The sequence below is a fragment of the Schistocerca americana genome, chromosome X, assembly GCF_021461395.2.
Source record: "Schistocerca americana isolate TAMUIC-IGC-003095 chromosome X, iqSchAmer2.1, whole genome shotgun sequence".
Taxonomy (NCBI): domain Eukaryota; kingdom Metazoa; phylum Arthropoda; class Insecta; order Orthoptera; family Acrididae; genus Schistocerca; species Schistocerca americana.
The window spans coordinates 626,278,013-626,301,788 of NC_060130.1; the positions used below are offsets into that span (position 1 = coordinate 626,278,013).

The 23,776-nt window shown below is 44.2% G+C and overlaps 1 protein-coding gene across 1 annotated transcript in view; it reads right to left on the reverse strand.

The window, feature by feature from the left end:
• LOC124556445 (organic cation transporter-like protein) overlaps positions 1 to 23,776 on the reverse strand; it is a 201,285-nt gene that overhangs the window by 97,662 nt on the left and 79,847 nt on the right. Inside the window, exons 4-5 of the mRNA XM_047130395.1 lie at positions 16,840 to 16,943; positions 10,471 to 10,625 (exon numbers count right to left, since the gene is read on the reverse strand). Coding sequence (XP_046986351.1) covers positions 10,471 to 10,625; positions 16,840 to 16,943 — 259 coding nt within the window. The remainder of the gene's footprint in view (positions 1 to 10,470; positions 10,626 to 16,839; positions 16,944 to 23,776) is intronic.

A 23,776-nucleotide genomic window follows, 5' to 3' on the forward strand; every position in this document is an offset into this window, starting at 1 on the left:
CCCCACAACAACCCAACCTAATCTTGATGAGATGGTTCTCCAACTATGCGTTAGAAGTAGATTTCGGACAAGACATTCAGAATACAGTAACACTAATCCCTGCCTCTGGCAACAATTGTGATAGCGTGACACTCCCAATCTATAGTCTGTCTGCTTAGCTGGGTGGTTACGTGCTTGCCTCCCATGCAGCGGGCCTATGTTCGATTCCCGGCGGGTTGGGGATTTTATGTGGTCGTAAACTGGGTGCTGTGTTGTCCTCATCATAATTTCATCCTCATCTCCGGCACGCAAGTCGCCCAATGTGGCGTCAACTGAAATAAGACTTGCACTCGGCGTCCGAACTTCTCCGGATGGGTCCTCCCGGCCATCAATGCCATACGCTCATTTCATTTTTTTCCCAATCTATATCAGCCAAGCTGAAGTTACCCTTCATTACAACAATATGATCAGGAAAATTACTAACGATATTCTGCAAGTTCTCTCTGAAGCACTCTATCACTACAGCTGCTGACCCAGAAGGTCTATAAAAGCATTTGATTACCATTTTTGACCAATGTTTAATGCTTAATTTCACCCAAATTAATTCACATTCGGAAACTCTGATAACTTCGACAGATATTATCTAGTTCTTTATTACAATAAATATGCCACCGCCACTGGCGAGTAACCTTTCCTTGCGACAAATATTCCAATTAAAACTTAGGATTTCGTTGCTGTTCACTTCTGGTTTCAACCATCATTCTGTTCCTGATACCATCTGGGCATTATAACCTTCAATAAACGATACTGTTTCTGGGACCTATCATTGGATGCTAATATCCTTATAACTTTTTCTACATCCGATATGCAAGGACGAGAATTCTCTAAGAGCGTTGTGGTTTATGTAACATCGATTTTGGCAAGCAATTTGTCTCTGATCCCAAGGGGGTGGTTCTCAGACTTAACACAAACGCCATGTGCACGCCACACGTTCCTTACTACCCAAGTAACCGGTTCCTGCGTGTAGTGCACGCCAGACCTATTAAGGGGAACCATACAATTCTCCACTCTATAGTGGAGGTGGAGAACTTTGCTTTCGATACCGTCGCAGAGTCGTCTGAGCTTCCACACTGCTCCAAACCACAGGACAGCAATCGACCCTGGGTACGATGCTATAAATAGCCAGCTTAGCCTGCAACCTGCATTCGATGTTAGGTGCCCGCACCAAATCAGCCATCCGCTGAAAGGAACCAAGAACGGCCTCAGAACCCAAGCAGTAGGCATCATTTGGACCGACATGTGCCACAATTTCACACAGTGCGCTCGATAGCCTCCGGCAGGACCTCTTCCACATAATGGACGAGACCCCCCTGGCAACCACACCGAGTGGGCACTGACATTCTTTTCGACCTTGCATGCAATTCCCCTAACTTACGCTAAGGACAAGACACACACCCATGCCCGAGGGAGGACTCGAACATCCGACGGGGGAAGCCGTGCGAACCGTATCAAGGCGGCCCAGACCGCGCAGCTATCCCACCACTCATTCTCGTGTGAGGACGGACTCGTCAGATGTTACGTGACAGAAGACGCAGTGACAACCAGGTCACCTGTGAATTCCAACGGCACCAAAGGTGACGCACATGTCGCCACCGGCGCCCCGATGTCGCCACAGCTTTGAGAATTAGCCAGAAAGCTTGTCGACTGTAGCCAGTGCTGCTTCAAGCTGTTTACGGACAGCAGTCAATTCTCCTTTGGTGTGCTCTCAACAAGCACAGTCCCTAGCCATATCGTACCGTGTGAAAGATTGGTATAAGGTCCCAAAAATACAAACAGAGCAGTCAGGGGTAACTAAAATAGTACGAACAGACCCCCGAAAAAGAGTCAGTTACCGAACTGTGGCGCTACTGAGGCTGGAATGAACGCAAAATATAACGAGGAGAATAAACAAACGATAAAGCCTGCTCTGCAGAGTTCTTACCATAGCCTGAGACGACAGGCTCTTAGAAAAGAACTCTGTCTACTGAAAATGGATGTAGTAACAGTTGCTTTTTACTGGAAACTCTGCTTACACAAAAGCTACTGCAGGAAATAATGCACTGATCTAAACTATATGCTGTGTACTAACACGAAATTTAAACGTTGTCACGTGATGTAGCACTTTTGGCGGCGGCAAATTGCGGGGGGAAGCCTCCTCGCACAAGGACATGAACTAAGATTTACGTCAAAACAAAAAATGCATAGGTATACACTGATGAGCCAAAACATTATGACTACCCGCTTAATGGCTTGATTGTCACTCTTTGGAACGAAATACATCACTGATACAGCGTATCAGGGATGCAACAGTTTGTTGGTAGGTTTGTGGCGGTATGTGTATGTGTACGCACAGGTCACATAATTGGCGTAAATAACGGGCCTCTGATTTGCGTACGCGGTGAAGCCGCCCGACAGCGACCCAGATGGTTTCCGTGGGATTTACATCAGGCGAATTTGGTCGCCGAGATATCAACGCGAGTTCACTGTAACGCTCCTCAAATCACTGTAGCACAGTTTTGGCTCCGAGACACGGACAGTTATGCTGCTGAAAGATGACATCACCGCCGGAGAAGACACCAAGCATGAAAGAATGCAGGTGGTTCGTAGTTGTCAGCGTGTCTTCGATTACTACCACAGGTCCCATGCAAGCGCAGGAGAATGTCTCCCGTAGCATAATACTGCTTCCACTATAGTTCAATTCTTTTATGTTGGCGGCTCGCGCATGCCCGCCCAGACGCGGGAGATTGCTGCGTTGCCAGTTGCACACGACGCACGCGCCAATAGAAGCAGCGCCATAGTATAGCATAGTTCGCAAGCTTACGTTTAGGGGAGAGCGCGCAGTTCATGAAGTAAAGCCACCACGGCCGCATTAACCCTTTCGCTGCTACAAAGACGTGCTCCCTGCATTCCGCGCTGTGCGCGATTTTGTCACTGCACTGCTCGCCTGTGCAGACACATCGTGTCCCGACTGCTTTGACACTCTTATCAATCGATTCCACAAAAACTATTTGGCCCAAAAATTAGATTTTTACACATCTTCTTGACTGATACCTTCCCCCCCATAAATTACTTAATTTTGTTTCGATGTTCAACGCAGTTATTATGCAGCATTAAATATAGTAAACCATTGCGCGAAATTTTGAAGAGTTTACAGAGGTAAAAGTCCATAGAGTATACTTTCTGTATGGTTGATTTTAGTTGCCACAATGTTGAGAATGAAATGTGGACAAGATACCTAAATTTCATATAAAATTTACTGTATAACAATAGCTCATTTAAGTACCACATAGGTGTCGTATGTAATATTGAGAAATATTCCGTCTTTCGCGACTGTAACAAAAGTTTTATTTACACTGAGCACGTTTGGCTTTATTTTAAAGCACTTCAATCAATCAAAAGGAAGTAGACAAAATACATTAAACAAAACTGTGGACTTACAAAAACATTAGGACTTGAATATACCGTCTATCAGTGAAGTGCTCTGAGCTATGTCAAATATAATTTTTGTGTGTGGCACACACAAACATCATTTATTTGCTAAAACACTGATCTGCCAACACAAACGTTGAATATTGTGTTACCGCAGCACAAATTACGAAAGGTGACTTGGCAATGGAGGAGACAAAATACTGTCCACTGAAGAGGCTTCAAAAGAGAGAAACGCGTCTGGTATAAATAAGCCCCTTATTACAGTTGCAGAAAAGGAATATATTTCAGTACTATTGGTAAAACTGCGACTGTCGAACAAAAACAAGAAAGAAAACATGAGTACCATTGTGTATGTGCCATACCTTTCCTTGATTGAAGTGCTTTAAAATAAAGCCAAACGCGTCCAGTGTAATTAATACTTTTATTACAGTCGCGTAAGACGGAATATTTCTCAATATTACATACGACACCTATGTCGTCTTAAATTAAATGAGATATTGTTATGCAGTAAATTTTATATGAAATTTAGGTATCTTGTCCACATTTCATTCTCAACATTGTAGCAACTAAAATCGACCATACGGAAAGTATACGCTATGGACTTCTACCTCTGCAAACTCTTCAAAATTTCGTGCAATGGTTTACTACATTTAATGCTGCATAATAACTGCGTTGAACATCGAAACAAAATTAGGCCATTTATGGGGGCAAGGTATCAGTCAAGAAGACGTGTAAAAATCAAATTTTTGGGCCAAATAGTTTTTGTGAAATCGAATGATAAGTGCGTCAAAGCAGTGGGAACACCATGTGTCTGCACAGGCGAGCAGTGTAGTGATGACAAAATCGCGCACAGCGCGGAATGCGGCGAGCACGTGTCTGCAGCAGCGAAAGAGTTAATGAAGAGACAAAGCACTAGAAATTTCAAAAAATTGCATTCAAACGAATATAATTCGTGAAGCAAGGCACTTCGATATTGTTTTTAAATAATGAAAATATTAAGCACCACACAAGGTTTGAACTCATAACCTTCCACATAGCAACCCAACACCTTAGCAGTTACGCTAACGCACCTCGTCCGACTCCATTTTCCATGAGGACTATAACACGTCACGCAAAATACTGACAAACACTGTTGGTATGACTATGAACTACTCACGCTTCGTCGCAGTACAATAGGAAATAAACAATTACCGCTGTTCTTTATTACGAAAAAGCGGTTCGTGAGAGTGATACAAACACTTTTCCTTGCTATCGCCTGAATTAGGAGTCTTATTGCTTGTTTGGTTTAATTAATTAATAGAATATGAAGCAATTGGTATAAAGAATGCTTTTTCCAAACTTTCTATAAAAGAATGTCTGCTATCAAGACATTGCTTTTGTTCTATTACTTTATTTATGACTGAACGTTTCTAAAACTGAAGACACTCGTCCATGCTCTGCACTGCAGTCGAGATGTGGCAACGTCCTTCTCTGTTCATTGGCTGACTGTGTTTTGTGACGTCAGATGCGCAGAACGAACCTAAACTCGGCCGCCAACATAAATGACGCGCACTTTAGTATGTGTCCGTGGGTGCGCTGCATGTTTTGAACAGCCGTTCACCTCGATGGTGGCGTTGTGAAGACGACCATCGACCTAGTGTAGCAAAAATGTAATTTACCCGAAGAGCTGACTTTGCTATTGACTGACAGTCGAATCCCAATAGTCCCGTCACCCGTGACCACTGCAAGCGTAATTGACGATGTCGTTGATTCAAGTTGTGAACACGTGGGGGTAGTCTGCTGTGGAGTTCCAAGTTTAGCAACGTACGATGAGCGGAGTGCTCAGAAATACTTGTGCGTGTACCAGCAATGTGTTCTTTTGGCAGAGATGCCACAAATCACCATCTATGCTACTTTACAGAGCAGACAAGCCTCCGAACCCTATGTTCGTGAAGAGTCGTGGACGTCCAACCATTTAGTGCCTAGTGGTAGTTTCATTGCCCTTCTACCGCTTTGCATAGATGCTCGCGGCAGTAGCACGTGAACATTTGACCAGCTTCGCCGTTTTCGAGATACTCGTTCACAGGCTCTGCGCAATAATAATCTAGCCTTCGTCAGTGTCGGTTATCTCAGTTGATTTCCTCATTTGCAGCCCATATCTTTGCTAGGGTGATCCCCAGTGCTTGTCTGCTCCGCTTGCCTATTGTTGTTACCGCGTCACATGCCTGCAACGCCACCAGACGTCATCCAACGTCATCCAACGTCGCGGTTGGCAGTGGTCATAATGTTTTGGCTTATTGGTGTATTTTACTCCTTCGCAGAAGTAAGTGAAATAAACAGAAACTAAACTAAATTACTGTGTATCAGCCAACTGCTACTGCTGCTAACGCTGTCGACGCTTCTCTGTACCTTTCTATTATGCTTTGATTCGTCATTAACCGATGTTTAATATTAACCTTTCGATACTTTTAAGGATAAATGGTTCAACTGCTGGGGTCATCAGTCCCCTAGAACTTAGAACTACTTAAACCTAACTAACCTAAGGACATCACACACATCCATGCCCGAGGCAGGATTCGAACCTGCGACCGTAGCGGTCGCGCGGTTCCGGACTGTAGCGCCTAGAACCGCTCAGCCACATCGGCCGGCTATCAATTGCTAAGTCACACGTGCTCAGGGGTCGTGACAAACGGTCGCTGAAGAGGATTGTGACGAAAAACAGGAAGACGACGGCTGCAGAAGACTCTGCGGGATTGAACGACGCATTCGGGAGTCTTGCCAGTACCAAAACAACACGAAGGGAGCTTCATAAGCAGGGAACTACAAGGCGAACTGGAAATCTTGTCCCACACGTCAGTGGTGCAAATGCCCCGAAGTCATAAAACCTTGTCTGTGGAGCAATGCAAGAATGTCATTTGGTCGGATGAGTCTTGTTGCACACTGTATCCAGCTTCTGACCGAGTTTACCTGCCAAGAGTGAAAAATGGCGGAGGTCCGGTGATGATTTGGGCGGCCATTCGTGATATTCCATGGACCCCATACATACTCTGCGAGGTGGCACTACTGCCAAGGATTATGTGACCACTGTGCCTGAACAGGTCCATCCCATGGTACAACGTTTGTTCCCCAGTGATGATGCTGTGCACACAGCTCGCATCACCCAAGACTGGTTTTGTGAGCACTAGGATGCACTGTCGCATCTCTCCTGGTCCCCACAGTCGCCAAATCTCAGTATTATTGAGCCTTTGTGGTCTTGTTTTGGAGAGACGTATGAGCGATTGCAATCCACTTCCATCATCGTTACCTGTACTTGCCACTATTTTGCAGGAAGGATGGTATATGATTCTCATGAAAACCATACAGTACTTTTAGTGTTCAATTGCCGTGTCGAGTGGAAGCTGTTTTGAATGCCAAAGATTTTCCTACACCATATTAGACATGGTAATGTGTTTTGTTTTTGGTGTTTCCATATAAAGGAACTTATTGGACGCAATAAGTATCACATAGATGGCGACTACATATCCTTGTCTAGACCTTGTATCCAATTCGTGGCATGAGGTACGGCTTCTATAAAGTTCTCAGCTGATCCATCGCATTTTCTTACGGGGCACACTTTTATGATGTGGTCCAGAGTCATCTCCGGTACACCAGAGTCACAACCTGGGCTGTCCACAGGTCCCCACTTATAAATCGTGGTCTTGCATTTAGAGTAGCCGATACGTATACGGTTGAGTCTAGTGCAGTCTTTTCTTGGGAAGTCGAACCCTCGCAATGCCTTTGAAGGATTATTTATGATATGATGATTACTAAGTGACATCTCCCAGTTCTTTTTGTACATGTTCATTAGGTTAAGGGTGTTCTGGGCTCTTCCATATCAGTTGTTCCTTATTGGCTACTGTGGATATTTTAAAATTCCATCGAAATCCATATAGGACCTGCATTTATCCATTCCGAGACGAATTCAAGCTGTTTTGAATGCTATTTGTTTTCCGACACTATATTAGGTGTCGTTATATGTGCATTTTTTATGTTTCCTTTTTTTTATCCAACCCCTGTATGTTTGATAACAAGTTTCTAACACACCATTCAACAAAACTCCACGTTTTAATTTCACAGAATGGTTACATGATTAGTGAAACTGAGCAGTTCAAATTTCTAGGTGTTCAGATAAATAGTAAACCCACGTTCAGGATCTTGCAAAAAGACTTATTGCTGCTATTTTTACTATTCGAACGGTATCTGAATAAGTTATCGTTCGACAGGAAAAATTGTCTACTTGCTTATTTTCATTCCCTTATGGTTTTGGGTAACTCTTCCCATTCTCAAACGACATTTTTGGCTCAGAAACGGGAAGTTGGGGCAATAAGTGGTGTATCTTCGCGAACCTCTTGTCAACCTCTGTTCACTAGTCTGGGTATTCTGACACTGATCTCTCAACAGGGTGGTCCATTGATCGTGACCGGGCCCAATATCTCACGAAATAAGCGTCAAACGAAAAAACTACAAAGAACAAAATTTGTCTAGCTTGAAGGGGGAAACCAAATGACGCTATGGTTGGCCCGCTACATGGCGCTGCCATAGGTTCAAAAATGGTTCAAATGGCTCTCAGCACTATGGGACTTAACATCTGAGGTCATCAGTACCCTAGAACTTAGAACTACTTAAACCTAAGTAACCTAAAGACATCACACACATCCATGCCCGAGGCACGATTCTAACCTGCGGCCGGCTACCATAGGTCAAACGGATATCAACTGCGTTTTTTTAAAAATAGGAACCCCCATTTTTATTACATATTCGTGTAGTACATAAATAAATATGAATGTTTTAGTTGGACCACTTTTTTCGCTTTGTGGTAGATGGCGCTGTAATAGTCACAAACATATGGCTCACAATTTTAGACGAACAGTTGGTAACAGGTAGGTTTTTAAATTAAAATACGGAACGTAGGTACGTTTGAACATTTTATTTCGGTTGTTCCAATGAGATACATGTACCTTTGTGAACTTATCATTTCTGAGAACACATGCTGTTACAGCGTGATTACCTGTAAATACTACATTAGTGCTATAAATGTTCAAAATGGTGTCCGTCAACCTCAATGCATTTGGCAACACGCGTAACGACATTCCTTTCAACAGCGAGTAGTTCGCCTACCGTAATGTTCGCACATGCATTGACAATGCACTGACGCATGTTGTCAGGCGTTGTCGGTGGATCACGATAGCAAATATCTTTCAACTTTCCCCACAGAAAGAAATCCGGGGACGTCAGATCCGGTGAACGTGCGGGTCATGGTATGGTGCTTCGACGACCAATCCACCTGTCATGAAATATGCTATTCAATACCGCTTCAACCGCACGCGAGCTATGTGCCGGACATTCACCATGTTAGAAGTGCATCGCCATTCTGTCATGCAGTGAAACATCTTGTAGTAACATCGGTAGAACATTACGTAGGAAATCAGCATACATTGCACCATTTAGATTGCCATCGATAAAATGGGGGCCAATTATTCTTCCTCCCATAATGCCGCACCATACATTAACCCGCCAAGGTCGCTGATGTTCCACTTGTCGCAGCCATCGTGGATTTTCCGTTGCCAATAGTGCATATTATGCCGGTTTACGTTACCGCTGTTGGCGAAGGACGCTTCGTCGCTAAACAGAACACGTGCAAAAAATCTGTCATCGTCCCGTAATTTCTCCTGTACCCAGTGGCAGAACTGTACACGACGTTCAAAGTAGTCGCCACGCAATTCCTGGTGCGTAGAAATATGGTACGGGTGCAATCGATGTTGATGTAGCATTCTCAACACCGACGTTTTTGAGATTCCCGATTCTCGCGCAGTCTGTCTGTTACTGATGTGCGGATTAGCGGACAGCAGCTAAAACACCTACTTGGGCATCATCATTTGTTGCAGGTCGTGGTTGACGTTCACATGTCGCTGAACACCTCCTGTTTCCTTAAACAACGTAACTATCCGGCGAACGGTCCGGACACTTGGATGATGTCGTCCAGGATACCGAGCAGCATACATAGCACACGCCTGTTGGGCATTTTGATCACAATAGCCATACATCAACACGATATCGACCTTTCCCGCAATTGGTAAGCGGTCCACTTTAACACAGGTAATGTATTACGAAGCCAATACCGTCCGCATTGGCGGGATGTTACGTGATACCACGTACTTATACGTTTGTGACTATTACAACGCCATCTATCACAAAGCGAAAAAAGTGGTCCAACTATAACATTCATATTTCTTTACGTACCACACGAATATGTAATAAAAATGGGGGTTCCTATTTTAAAAAAACGCAGTTGATATCCGTTTGACCTATGGCAGCGCCATCTAGCGGGCCAACCATAGCGCCATCTGGTTTCCCCCTTCAAGCTAGACAAGTTTCGTTGTTTGTAGTTTTTTCGTTTGATGCTTATTTCGTGAGATATTGGGCCCGGTCACTATTAATGGACCACCCTGTATACATACATACATATATTTATTCTTTACTGACGCTTCTTGTTAACAATATCAGCTTATTCCCAAAAGTTAGCAGCTTTCATTCAGTCGATACTAGCCAAAAATCCAATCTACATTTGGATCGCACTTCCACACCTCTTTAGTAGAAAGGTGTGCAGTATACTGCTGCATCCATTTTCAATAAGCTACCACAAGAAGTCAAAAATCATAGCAGTAATCCACGCGCTTTCAAATCGAAGCTGAAGAGTTTCCTCATGGGTCAGTCCTTCTATTCTGTTGAGGAGCTCCCTGAAAAATTAAGCTGATTCCTATGTTACATTGTTGATTGCGTTTACTTAAACTTATGGCTTGACTTTTTTGGATTCATTAACATTTTATTTTGTCTGTTATTACTTCTATGTTGTAATTTTATATACTGACACGTTGCATGACCTTGGAAATTTGCTCCTAAATTTGGTCCTACGGAACTAGACGTGGAAATAAATAAATAAAATAAATAAGAGAGACGAAGAGGCATTAATATTACAAGTGGTAAACTGAAGGCTTGTATGCGTACCCAAGACGAAACCAATAACGAGAATGCCTCCAGTGGCGTTGGCCAGGATGAAGCGGCACAGGATGAACAGAGGGAGCCACGGTGCCAGCGCAGCCGCCGTGCTAGCCAGCACTTGCAGCCCGATGCAGAACATGAGTGGCTTCTTGCGGCCCCACCTGCAACAAATTTTGGAAATTTGTGGTAATGTCTTATGGGACCAAACTGCTGAGGTCATCGGTCCCTAGGCCTACACACTACTTAATCTAACTTACACTGACTTATGTTACGGACAACACACACACCCAGGCCCGAGGGAGGACTCGAACCTCCGACGTGGGGAGCTGCACGGACCGTGACAGGACGCCTCAGACCGCATGGCTACCCTCCCTCCCCCCCCCCCCCCCAATCCCCTGCAACACACACAGTCATAGCAATGCTAGGCTGCAGCACGGCAACTACAAATGGTCGTGTTCCTAAGATTTGTCAGAGTCCTCGACGCGACCAAAGGAAAAGCACTTACACCAATCCCCAAGAATCACTCTGTACCACAACAACACTTCGCGTGCCTTTTATTATAAAAAACTTTCTCTTATTTCTTTTCTATAAATGAACATACACTGATGAGCCAAAACATTATGTCCACTGGCTTAATAGCTTTTTGGTCCACTTTTTAAAAGCAATGCAGCAGCAATGGAGCTTGACATGGATTCGACAAGTCCTTGTTAGGTTGTGGAGGTACGGTGCACCATTTGTCTGCGCAGTCCCCGTAAATAAAGAGTCGGTGATTCGTGGACGCGGAGTTGGCACCTGATAGCGTCCCAGATGTGTTCCACTGGTATCAGAGCAGGCGAATTTGGCGACAAAGACATCTTTAAGTTCACTATCAAGCTGCTCAGACCACTGTTGCATGATTCTGGCATTGTGACACGGACAGTCATCCTGTTGGGAGATGCCATCGCCGTAGAAGACATCAAACTTAAAAGGATGCTGATGATTAGCAATAACGTTCACGTGGTCCACAACTGTCACGGAGACTTCGATTACAACCACAGTCGCAAAAGAAGCAGAAGTAAATGTTGAAACTTAATAGTTTTCACTTCAACAGCTTATATTGCTGAGTGAAATTGAATGCAAGTCAACTTGCATTAACTGCTGAGTGAAACTGGACGTATTGAGCCTACTTTCTCTTTAGTTATTCTCATCATTTCTACACTGACCCACAGAATTTGCCCTGACAAACAGAACTCAAACTTTGTCTATTCATTAATTACTCACAATATTCAATGATATCGCGATCCGACTGCTTTAAAATTGATAACCTGACTTCAAATAATTTATACAAAAGAATGGCCTTGAATTAGTAGAAATCCTAACAAGAACCTAAACATTTCACAAGCCACTTGCCTCACAAAAGTCTTCATCACACGAAGTACACCAATGCCCCAAGCACCAATACTGCCATCTAAATAAAAGATTCTAACTACTGAAGGCTCTAACTACTAATAGGCATGTGGTTAGCAAAGGAAAGGTTCAAATGACTCTGAGCGCTATGCGACTTAACTTCTGAGGTCATCAGTCGCCTAGAACTTAGAACTAATTAAACCTAACTAACCTAAGGAGATCACACACATCCATGCCCGAGGCATGATTCGAACCTGCGACCGTAGCGGTCGCTCGGTTCCAGACTGTAGCGCCTACAACCGCACGGCCACTCCGGCCGGCAGCAAACCAAAGATTTTGTTGCAGAGCAAACAATGTATTTACCCGATTTTACCTTAATCAAGTGACAACCAGTTCAAAAAAAATTATATAATCATCAGTAATAAATCTCCATGACGGATGCACATTCAGACCGTCCGCTCGCGCTAATACTGCAAACCTCCAACACTGCTAATTATTAACGTCTAATCTCCATCACTGCTGACTACTCACTCCCAACTTCCATCACTGCTGGCTGTTCACCTCCAACTGCGAGTCCGACCAGCCACAGAGTCTCTTACAGAGCGCCACAGCATTGTCAGAGTTATTAATGCAGAGCACTACATAGCGCTGCCAACATACAAACACATAAACAGGCTACTTACAATGTCCCCCATAGGATAATACTGCCTCTCATGATAAAGGATGTGCGCTGAATGGTGTGCTTTAATACATCTGTGCCTATGCACCATCATTGTACTCTTTTGTCAGATCTGTCAGTCACCATCAATCCCGCTGCTCTACTGAGCGAGGAAACCTCGCACCTCGATGTTCTGTGATGAGGTGTGACGTCCAACACTTTGTCGCCCACTCGTGGTATCACCTTCGTTGAATAACTTTCCATATATGCTCACAACGGTAGCACGTGACCAGCCGACCAGCTTCGCCATTTTCGAGATGTTCGTTCCCAAGCACCGACTGATAAGAATCTACCTTTTGTCAAAGTGGCTATGTCAGTAGATTTCTCTATTTGTGGCCCGTATCGTCGATAGAATGATCCCCCATTCAGCTGCAGTGTCCCAGGAGGAATGATCAATATTCAGGGATATGACGGGAACGCTCATTTGATGCAAAAAACTTCATGTGGACATCCGAGGTGTGTGAGGGAATTAATGAGACAGAGAACACTGCGGGTGATCTGACAACGCTGTGCTGTCCTACTTGTGTAGACCGCTGTGTACATCCCTCAGTCCGAGCTTCAGTTCCAAGAAATTCCTCAGGGCGCCATCAGAGGAGTTGTGTTTTCGTTGTGTTTTACGAAAACGGAACAGCGGTATTTAGAGCAACGTTATGCCATTAAGTATTGTGTTAAACTTGGGGAATCCGCGAGTGCGATCTTTGAAAAGTTGTAACAGGTCTATGGGAAACATTCCTTACCAAGAACAGAAGTTTTTCGCTGACACAAATCATTTTTGGAAGGCCGAGAACACGTTGAAGATGAACCTTGCTCAGGGAGACCTTCAACGTCAAAAACCAACGAAAACGTCGAACGTTTGCGTGCTCAAGTGAGATCAGTCCTCCAGGATAAAGTGTCAACCAAGAGTTTCACAAAGGTGTCCTTGAAAGGCCCACGAAAAGTGTAAATCGAGTGAGACCGGACATTGCAGACAAGAGAATGCTCCATGTCAAACGACCGCTCCCATCACGGGATTTTTGGCCTGAAAAGGCATTCCTGTTGTCCCACAGCCCCCCCTATTCACATCTTCTAAGTAATTGTGACTTTTTTCGAAACTGAAAAATTCTTGAAAGGACGTCATTTTGGGACTCTGGAGAACATTGAAAAGAATGTGACCGACATATTAAAGGCCCTAGTGGTTGAATCCTTTCAGCGCTGCTACCAGTTGCAAGATCGTCACCAACGTCTGTTTGCCGGAGTGGCCGAGCGGTTCTAAGCTCTACTGTCTGGAACCGCGCGACCGCTACTGTCGCAGGTTCGAATCCTGCCTCAGGTATGGATGTGTGTGATGTCCTTAGGTTAGTTAGGTTTAAGTAGTTCTAAGTTGTAGGGGACTGACGACCTCAGAAGTTAAGTCCCATAGTGCTCAGAGCCATTTGAACCAATGTCTGTTTCTTAGGACATTGTTAAAAATAAGTATCACAAGCCTCTACGATCAAAATAACAATCGTAATGCAAACGTTGAGTACGTTTGTCTTCATGAAACCGTTGCAGGTATCCGAACAAAGTTTCGAGCGATGGGTTTGTAGACAGTATGACACACGATAGTTTCGGCCAGTTCTGGAAGAGTGTTTGGACAGTCGGAGTGGTAAATCCGAGTTCGAGTCTGGCGAAAGTTTTCAGGTGTCACCAAAAGGTAATATCCTCATACATAGTGCAGCTAATGTCAGAAATAATCCACAATTGAGAATGAATTTCGTAAATTTAGTACAGCTGCAGGATTTTTACTAATGTTTGTTTCTTCAGACATTGTTAAAAAAAGCATTTAATATACATTTGTTTTTGGGCTGGTGGGACACCTGTGTGTCTTATCCACCCAACCTCTTTGACATTTTCTTCTAGCCTAGTCCACTTCGTTGTTTGCAACCGTTTTGCTTGGTATGTCTTCCTGCCATTAAACTAGCCTTTTGAATGCACAGTTGTCTGTGGTGTGTTCTGAGTGTGAATGTCTTAAAAATATGCATTTTTCAATTGATACTTTGTATAATGCATATTGTAATGTTAACTAACGTTTGTGCATATGTATATGCATAAACCTGACCATGTATTGAATAATACAGAAAATAAATAACAATGTTCATAAAATGTGTTGTATCTCGGAAACCATTCGGAATAGGGCACATGTCCATACGAAGTTTTTTCCTTCAAATTATCGTTCCTGTCACGTTGCTGAATGCTGACCACTCCTCCTGGGACACCCTATATACTTCCCTGCTGGCAACAACGCCAATAAATGGAAACTAGGGAAGCGCAAACCAGCGCACATGAGAGCAGCACATCCAAGGAGACGGCGAACAAGCGAGCAAACAACAAAGGTACTCCAACGTCTTATAAGAAAAAAATAAACAACCAGGCAAACATAAAGTTCCAGAGAAGATGACGATCCTACACGTTGAATATCGAACAATGCAGTCAACGTATCAGGAACGGGCGACCCAGACCGAGCAACCAAAAAAAGAAGGTGATCGACAGAGAAACTCTGTCGGAGCACGTCGTCAGAGAAGAAATGGTGATATCAGTCAAAGTATACAAACAGACGAGATAGTCGACAGACTCTATTACTTATCAACACCTGAAATCATCGACAGGGAAGACGCCAACAATTCCGCCACACAGCCAAAACATGGAAGCCGTACTGGAAACGGCCCAAATATAGTCAAGACCAACAAAATAAGGTGGCAACATCAACAGTACTAGCCAGGGTTTTTAGAAGTTTTTCCTCGGCTGTAAGACGAATGTCAGAAATGTCCCCTCAAGTTCCCCCAAATAAATTGCCAATTGGGAGATAGAAGACCCCCCACACCTTAGTTATAAGATCAATAAAATGTGCCCAACAGAATAAACTAAGCTAAGGCGCCAACAGAGCCTCAGGAACTCTCAGGAACGGGAATGAAAAGCTAAAGAAAGTTAGTTACGTTACATTAAATTACAATAAACACTCAGGAGCTCAGTTCGTCAGCAAGCCCGATGATTCCGACATATCTGATCGCCGAAATATTATGTCCTTTGAACTCTATGGGCCTGCAGTGCGCCTGTAGACTGTTCGATTAGTTTTCTGTTGTTTCTATTCGTTGCATCTGTTGCCAGAAAAAAGAATTTGGCAGTCCTTTCTGGACAGTTTAAAACTTCTAAAAAGTCTTTAACACTCTTGGGAACTAGCACATTTTTCACAAGCACTCCTGCCTTCATGAAGAATGAAGACTGAGTTTAACGTCCCGTCGACGTCGAGGTCATTAGAGACGGAACACAAGCTCTGATTGTGTCAAGGATGGGGAAGGATATTGGCCGTGCCCTTTCAAAGCAACCACCCCGGCATTTGCCTGGAGCGATTTGGGGAAATGACGGAAAACCTAAATCTGGATGGCCGGATGAGCTTTTCAACCATCGTCCTTCCAAATGCGAGTACAGTGTGATAATCACTGCGCCACCTCGCTCGGTCTTCTGCCTTCGTATGTCCACATTTCAGTTCTGAAGCAACTATTGGATCGATGAATGTATGGGATAGTAATTTATTCCCACAGTCAAAGCTGGAATAACTTAAATTATGCATTACAGCATGATAACCTAAATCCAGTTCACATGCTGCAACACCATCGCATTCATTTTTCTTATTTAAGTTTACAAAATAGTTCGAGCGTTTAGAACTGCCTACACTTTAACTTTCCTTCAGTGTAGGTCCTTTATACAGGGAATGTTGTTTGAGGTCACATTGTCCACCATGAACAATGTTAAAATTCTTCCTGCACCCCACGCAACATGCCCTGTCTTCATTTTCCCCCGGTTTTATCCATGAAAGTAACTTTTCCCACTGCTTCAAGTACACCTGCTGATGTTGAGATCTTTCTTTCTCCTTCGGAGGAGTCTTTGAAACAACGTTTTCGCTATCCCTCATTTCTGAATGCCACGTGTTACGGACTGTAAACTTGATGGAGACGTTTGCTTGAACACAATGCAAATGGTGAGCACAGAATACAAACAATGCCAATGGTAAGCGCTACAAGTGAGGACCGGATGGGTGCTACTTTCGAACCAATCTTCGTTTGGTTTGCTTTCAATTGTGGCCAACATTGGCACGTATAATTAAAAAAAAAAAAAAAAAATTGTCTCTCACCAGAGATAATCATATTTCAGGCAGAAAAATGGAAAAAACGGAGTGGTGAAATTAAAATCAGAAAATGGAGGAATCCGTTAAAAACGGATTATCTGTCAACCTTATCACATAGCGGAATGCTCACCTGTCAGCTGCTGCGCCACCGACTACCGTCCCCAGCAGAACTCCCAACATGAAAGTGAACTGCGTCACGTCGGCCAGGTGCTTCCGGCTGCATACCAGGTCCCACTGCAAGCAAAAACGTAACTGCACTACTTACGTTCCGTTGCCGTTAACTTAGGATAATGCTTAAAAATCGAATTTCATTTTTTGTTTTTTTGGATAAATCTGAGGCTATAAACGGTGAACCCGAAATTCCCCGGCAACATTTCGGAGATTGTTTGTGGCTATTTTCTGGATATTTTAGCATAAGCGGCTCGTTACAGAGTGATTTATTACTTCCATTTATCTTTGTATGTGTAACGCATTGAAAATATCTCCACAACGGTCGAAATGTCTTTGTCGGAAGCAAAACTTGTTACATACACTCACGTTACTTGCTATTGACAACAGTAACGCCCGCATTACTATTCACCCTCGTGCTTGCATTCAGTGCTGTTTGGTTCTGTCTCAGGTTTGTTTGTTTTTTGTATTTTTTCTAGCAGTGTTAGTTGTATATTAACAGCAATACACGGCCACGCGGTGTAATATTCCGACTCGCGAGACTGTGCTGGTGTGCGATGTTTTATATAATATCTGTTTAAGAACCCTATCAGCTGAGGGTTCAAAAATGGCTCTGAGCACTATGGGACTCAACTGCTGTGGTCATCAGTCCCCTAGAACTTAGAACTACTTAAACCTAACTAACCTAAGAGACACCACACACATCCATGCCCGAGACAGGATTCGAACCTGCGACCGTAGCAGTCGCACGGTTCCGGACTGCGCGCCTAGAACCGCGAGACCACCGCGGCCGGCCAGCTGAGGGTTCAACGAACTCGCTATTGCTTTAACGATAAATTCTGAAATACGGCTATGTACCGCATTCCACCTGTGAGAGAGATGCTTATACTATTTTGACTATAGTTACTCCTTAAAGAGCTAAATCCAAAGCAAAATGCAGAGATAGATGACACACACTATGCGATCGAGAATAGACGTGTACAATCCTTGAACAGAATTATAACTCAGTGTTGTCCGCCATGAAAGTAAATTTTATTTTGCTTTGCTTTTGTGATGAAGGTGTTATGTGTGACTAGGGCCTCCCGTCGGGTACACCGTTCGCCGGGTGCAAGTCTCTCGATGTGACGCCACTTCGGCGGCTTGTGCGTCGATGGGGATGAAATAATTATGATTAGGACAACACAACACCATGTCCCTGAGCGGAGAAAACCTCCGACCCAGCCAGGAATCGAACCTGGGGCCTTAGGATTGACATTCTGTCGCGCTGACCACTCAGTTACCGGGGCGGACATGAAGGTGTTAAAAGTACCAACTGTAAATGTCGTGTGACTAGGGCCTCCCGTCGGGTAGACCGTTCGCGGGGTGCAAGTCTTTCGACCTGACGCCACTTTGGCGGCTTGTGCGTCGATGGGGATGAAATAATTATGATTAGGACAACACAACACCATGTCCCTGAGCGGAGAAAACCTCCGACCCAGCCAGGAATCGAACCTGGGGCCTTAGGATTGACATTCTGTCGCGCTGACCACTCAGTTACCGGGGGCGGACGTTAAAAGTACTGAAGAGAGGAGACTGTAATTATCCTCAAGGATATAATATAGTGTTGAAAAGGTATTTAAACAAGTTTCATTTTATAAACGGTGCATTTCGAAGAGTGAACGAACAAATGTGCTAGGCTTCTGTAGGACCTTCGGACATCTGGTTCGTGATGTTTGCTGACGAATCTGCATCATGCTCATAGGACACATCGGGAGGCGTTTTTTTACCGATGACTGAGGTAATCTGCTGTTCGGCTACGTATCGTCGAACCAAATGATAAATGAGTTGCACTGAATCAGTTTCAGAAGCTTCTGTATAAAATCCTAAATATTTCCAGCAAATGAAATGAATTGAGCTTATGGCATCGTTGACCGGGAGGCGCCTATTCGGGGAAGTTCGGCAGCCACGTTCAAGTCCTATTTCATTCGACGCCACATTGGGTGACTTGCGCGACCGTGATGCGGATGAATTGATAATGAGGACAACACAATACCAAATCCCCAAGCGGAGAAAAGGCTCGCTTGCATGGGAGGCGAGCACGTTACCACCCCGCTAAGCAGGCGGACTTATTTCCAGCAATTTACAAGCAACCGGCAGAGATCTGTAGCTCCTCCTACACAGAAAGATCGTCGAGAGCCGTTATTACTGTCTTACAATTCTCGGCAGGGACTAATGAATTTTCAACAACGTACAGTAAGGAGTCTAATCAAGACATTCAAGACAGTCAAGGAAATCTGTCTTCTCTGTGAATACATAATAACGAACGATTTTAACTTAATTGAACTTTAATGAAAACCTTCCCTCTCACGAAATAATTTAATTTCAGGAAGCTTGCATATAGTTGACTTCGAAATTACTTACTTCCGTTGATTATTTCCTTCAGGTGTAGGAATAGAAAAGCAAGTAACAACAGTTAATTATTTATCTAATCCCCCGGCCACATTTGAATTAAAATTAAAGGTAACGTTATACCGGATAGGTTTACTGATGAAGAGTTGGTCGGTGTACAGCTCGTGAATGGGCTCAGTGAATGGAAGAGGGACACAACGACACACTGCTGAGCTGTATCCACTGGAACGGTACCCATGTCACAGCACCTCTGCATGTGTCTCAAGCTAGCTGGATTATTCTGTGTTTTGTGTTAAAAGTTTTGCTGATAGCTCATCACAGGCCATTTCTTGTTGTGAAGATATTTTCACAGAAACATAGGTAACTGGGGTAACAATCCGAATAATCATAATTACACTATTACTTTGCAACGAGCATCTGGAAACCTCTGATCACTAGTATCAAAATACCCATAAAATATTCCTGAACAACTTCTCGAATTTTGTCGGTGGATTTCGGGTGAACATTGTAGAAGTCAGGACGAATTATTTCAATCATATAAAAGGTGAATCACCTAGCATAAGCACCGTAAATATTGCGGAAATGGGAAGTGCAATTGATGTGTGATTTTCACAGAATGGATCGGTTGTCAGGGGCTCAACAGCTTGTAATAATACTTAGAAGGTATACTTTCTGCGCAAACATTCACTTTTGTAAATGGAACAATGCGTACTGGCCTTAACAAACTAGAAGTAGGGTAAATTAGAATGACAGTGCTGTTTGTTACAGGTTTCTTGTGAGAGTCGTTTAGGAGATTTCTTTCGTGTCGTCTCGTTGCCACTGTAGAGTCTAGTACCATGGGAAGCAAGGAGAGGACATTGTTTGGTGGCCGCTATCCACTTTCTATAACACAACTGCACGCATGTATTAACAGGGTTCTTTATTAACATAAACAGAGATCTACTTATCTTAAAGCAAGTTGTTGTGGTACAAGCTCTTCCGTAATAGACCACGTTAGCCTCACTGCTGGTGAAGTACACGTCCCACTATGCACTCTACTCTGGTCGCTATGTGCTGGCTGAGACTGAGACTCTGATTGTGACTGCGACTGTCTGTGATTGCAAGTGACTGGGCTGCGACTGATGACACGACTCAGTGACTCACTGGATGAATGACTCGGCCCTCCGGTCTGCGGCGGCAATCTCAATACTGCCGGCGGAGAGGGCACTGCTGGCGCATTTCTTGCAAGTCTGTCTTTGGCCTCTCTCCTGATAGGCTCGCTTGCTTCAGCGCCTACTATCGATCTTCTCGCAGCGTCTTTGCCAACTGGAGTTCTGCATACAGCTTAAGCCAGCACAATTTCAAATTTTGAAAAGTACCCACACCAACAGTTGTACAATATCTGTGTTAGCACACATAAGGACAAAGCACATGCATACACCAATTATGTAGTTTTGACCAGTAACTACAACATTCACCATCACAGGTTGTATTCAAAATGACCAGTGAAAGCGGCGATACACGCTTCCAGTCTGGAACGGAACGACTGTTACACAAGTGCTATCATTTCAGTAGAGATGTCCAAGCAGGCTGCAGTAATATGTTGTTGCATATCAACGGTTGCAGTTGGCATGCAGTTGTAAACAGCATCTTTCAGCTTTTCCCACAGGAAATAGTCTACAGGCATCATATCCGGGGAATGGGTCGGCCAAGGTATGTCCTCTGCATCCAGTCCAATGATTTGGAAACAGTTCGTGATTACATGCTGTAGCACTTCGTGCACTGTGGGCTGGACAGCCATCATGTTGGTACCACAAGTTCCTCCTAGTCTGCAGAGGACGTCTTCTAGCACCCATGGGAGATGGTGTGTTAGGAGGTTGTGATACTTGCGTGCGTTCAGTGACCTATATGTGAAAAACGTGCCTGTGAGTTGGTGGTTCACTATCCCACTCCACACGTTTACACTCCCTGGACGCTGAAATTCCACGTGACAAAGTCGACAGGGATGGTCAACAGACCAATAGTGCATGTTTCGGTGGTTTATCTGGTCATGATCGGTAAACATGGAACATCACTAAACAAGATACATGATATATCTGGAATATACTGTCTTAATTCCCGTGTATAGAAGTTAATACGATTCTCATAATTGTTTCCGTGCAGCTCTTGATGGAGAGAGATGTGACAGTGGTGGAACCAATGTCGATGGAGAACTCGAAGGTCACTTGGCTGTTTCATGCCTCTTCCTAGTGCGATTGCGTGGTAAACAACGTGCAGATCAACTGCAAGAGCAGCAAGAACATCAATTTTCCCCTCTTCTGTCTTCACTTGTTTTCTTTTGTTACTTTGTCTAGGTGTTACACTACCACTTTCACGTAACTGGTTGAAGAGACTGCTAAATAACTGCCGAGATGACTGACGTCTATTGCGATATACTGCTGCATACACCGTACAAGAACGAGTCGCATTCTTCTTTTTCTCCCCATACACCGTTAGCATATCGGCTTTTTCTGCGTTGGTAAATCCCGTCGTCCACACACGACCTACTGCTTGGACTGTCACACTAACTGACTAGTAAGTCGCAATGCAGTCAAGGAACACACAAGCACACTGTAAGCAAGCATAGCAAAATCGGACCTAGCAACCATGTAGGTTGAATAGGAGAGACAAGTGTTGGTATGGAAACTTTTCAAAATAAAATATCTCGTAATCGACTCGCTCCAGAATCCTGCAACAAACACTACTGACATTCTGATTTACCCTACTTTTAATCTGTTAATCTCAATAGGCATTGTTCCATTTCAATAAGTGTACTTTTGCACAAAAATAAATTTTCTAATTATAAATGAAATCTGTTTATTAGCTGACAATACGTGTCCCTGACTACCAGCCCATTCTGTGAAAACCGCACATCAATAGCACTTCCCATTTCCGCAATATTTGTGGTTCAAGTTTAGGTGATTCACCCTGTGTGTTTCACAGTATTTTCATTATGACCTGTTGAATTTTCACGTTCGGGTAGTCGTGGCTCACAGATTCTCAACAGTGAATAACATTTAGTTTTGAGATTACCTATCAATGCTTCGATTCTCCACATATTTATCTGGAAATTTGGAAATTTGTGGTAAGGTCTTATGGGACCAAACTGCTGAGGTCATCGGTCCCTAAGCTTACACACTACTTAATCTAACTTAAACTAACTTACACTAAGGACGACACACACACCCATGCCTGAGGGTGGACTCGAACCTCCTACGGGGGGAGCTTCGCCGACCGTGACAAGACGCCTCAGAGCGCGCGGCGTAGCCTATTTATCTGGATATATATAGTGTGAACTGTGTTCAGTTTACATAAAATGAATCACTCCATACCGTATTATGGGAAAGGTAGCCTAAAACCAAATTGTTTTCCAAAGATTCCGTATGTATAGGTTTGTTGGATGCGATTTGTTCTTTCAATGAGGGTTCTACATCTGCGACACTGATTCTTGAGGGAATCGGTGTGGTATACTGAAACTCTAAAAAAAAATCTTCGTAGTTATGCAAATGAAAACCTGTAAACATAAAGAAGAATGCAAAGTAACTAGAGGAAGATACAGGACGGATAAGAAAAATCTACAGCAAAGCACTACGGATATGACATTTTTTAGAATGCATGTTCAAATTTAGAGTTAATTTTGTATATTTTTCTTTAAGTGGTTTTTTTCGGAACTTGAATTTTTGCTTATTTATAATATCTTTTCTGCAAACCTACTAACGTCAACCCAGTTCAGTTTTGAGATCTAGTGTTTGTTTCTTCCAGCTACACTCCTGGAAATGGAAAAAAGAACACATTGACACCGGTGTGTCAGACCCACCACACTTGCTCCGGACACTGCGAGAGGGCTGTACAAACAATGATCACACGCACGGCACAGCGGACACACCAGGAACCGCGGTGTTGGCCGTCGAATGGCGCTAGCTGCGCAGCATTTGTGCACCGCCGCCGTCAGTGTCAGCCAGTTTGCCGTGGCATACGGAGCTCCATCGCAGTCTTTAACACTGGTAGCATGCCGCGACAGCGTGGACGTGAACCATATGTGCAGTTGACGGACTTTGAGCGAGGGCGTATAGTGGGCATGCGGGAGGCCGGGTGGACGTACCGCCGAATTGCTCAACACGTGGGGCGTGAGGTCTCCACAGTACATCGATGTTGTCGCCAGTGGTCGGCGGAAGGTGCACGTGCCCGTCGACCTGGGACCGGATCGCAGCGACGCACGGATGCACGCCAAGACCGTAGGATCCTACGCAGTGCCGTAGGGGACCGCACCGCCACTTCCCAGCAAATTAGGGACACTGTTGCTCCTGGGGTATCGGCGAGGACCATTCGCAACCGTCTCCATGAAGCTGGGCTACGGTCCCGCACACCGTTAGGCCGTCTTCCGCTCACGCCCCAACATCGTGCAGCCCGCCTCCAGTGGTGTCGCGACAGGCGTGAATGGAGGGACGAATGGAGACGTGTCGTCTTCAGCGATGAGAGTCGCTTCTGCCTTG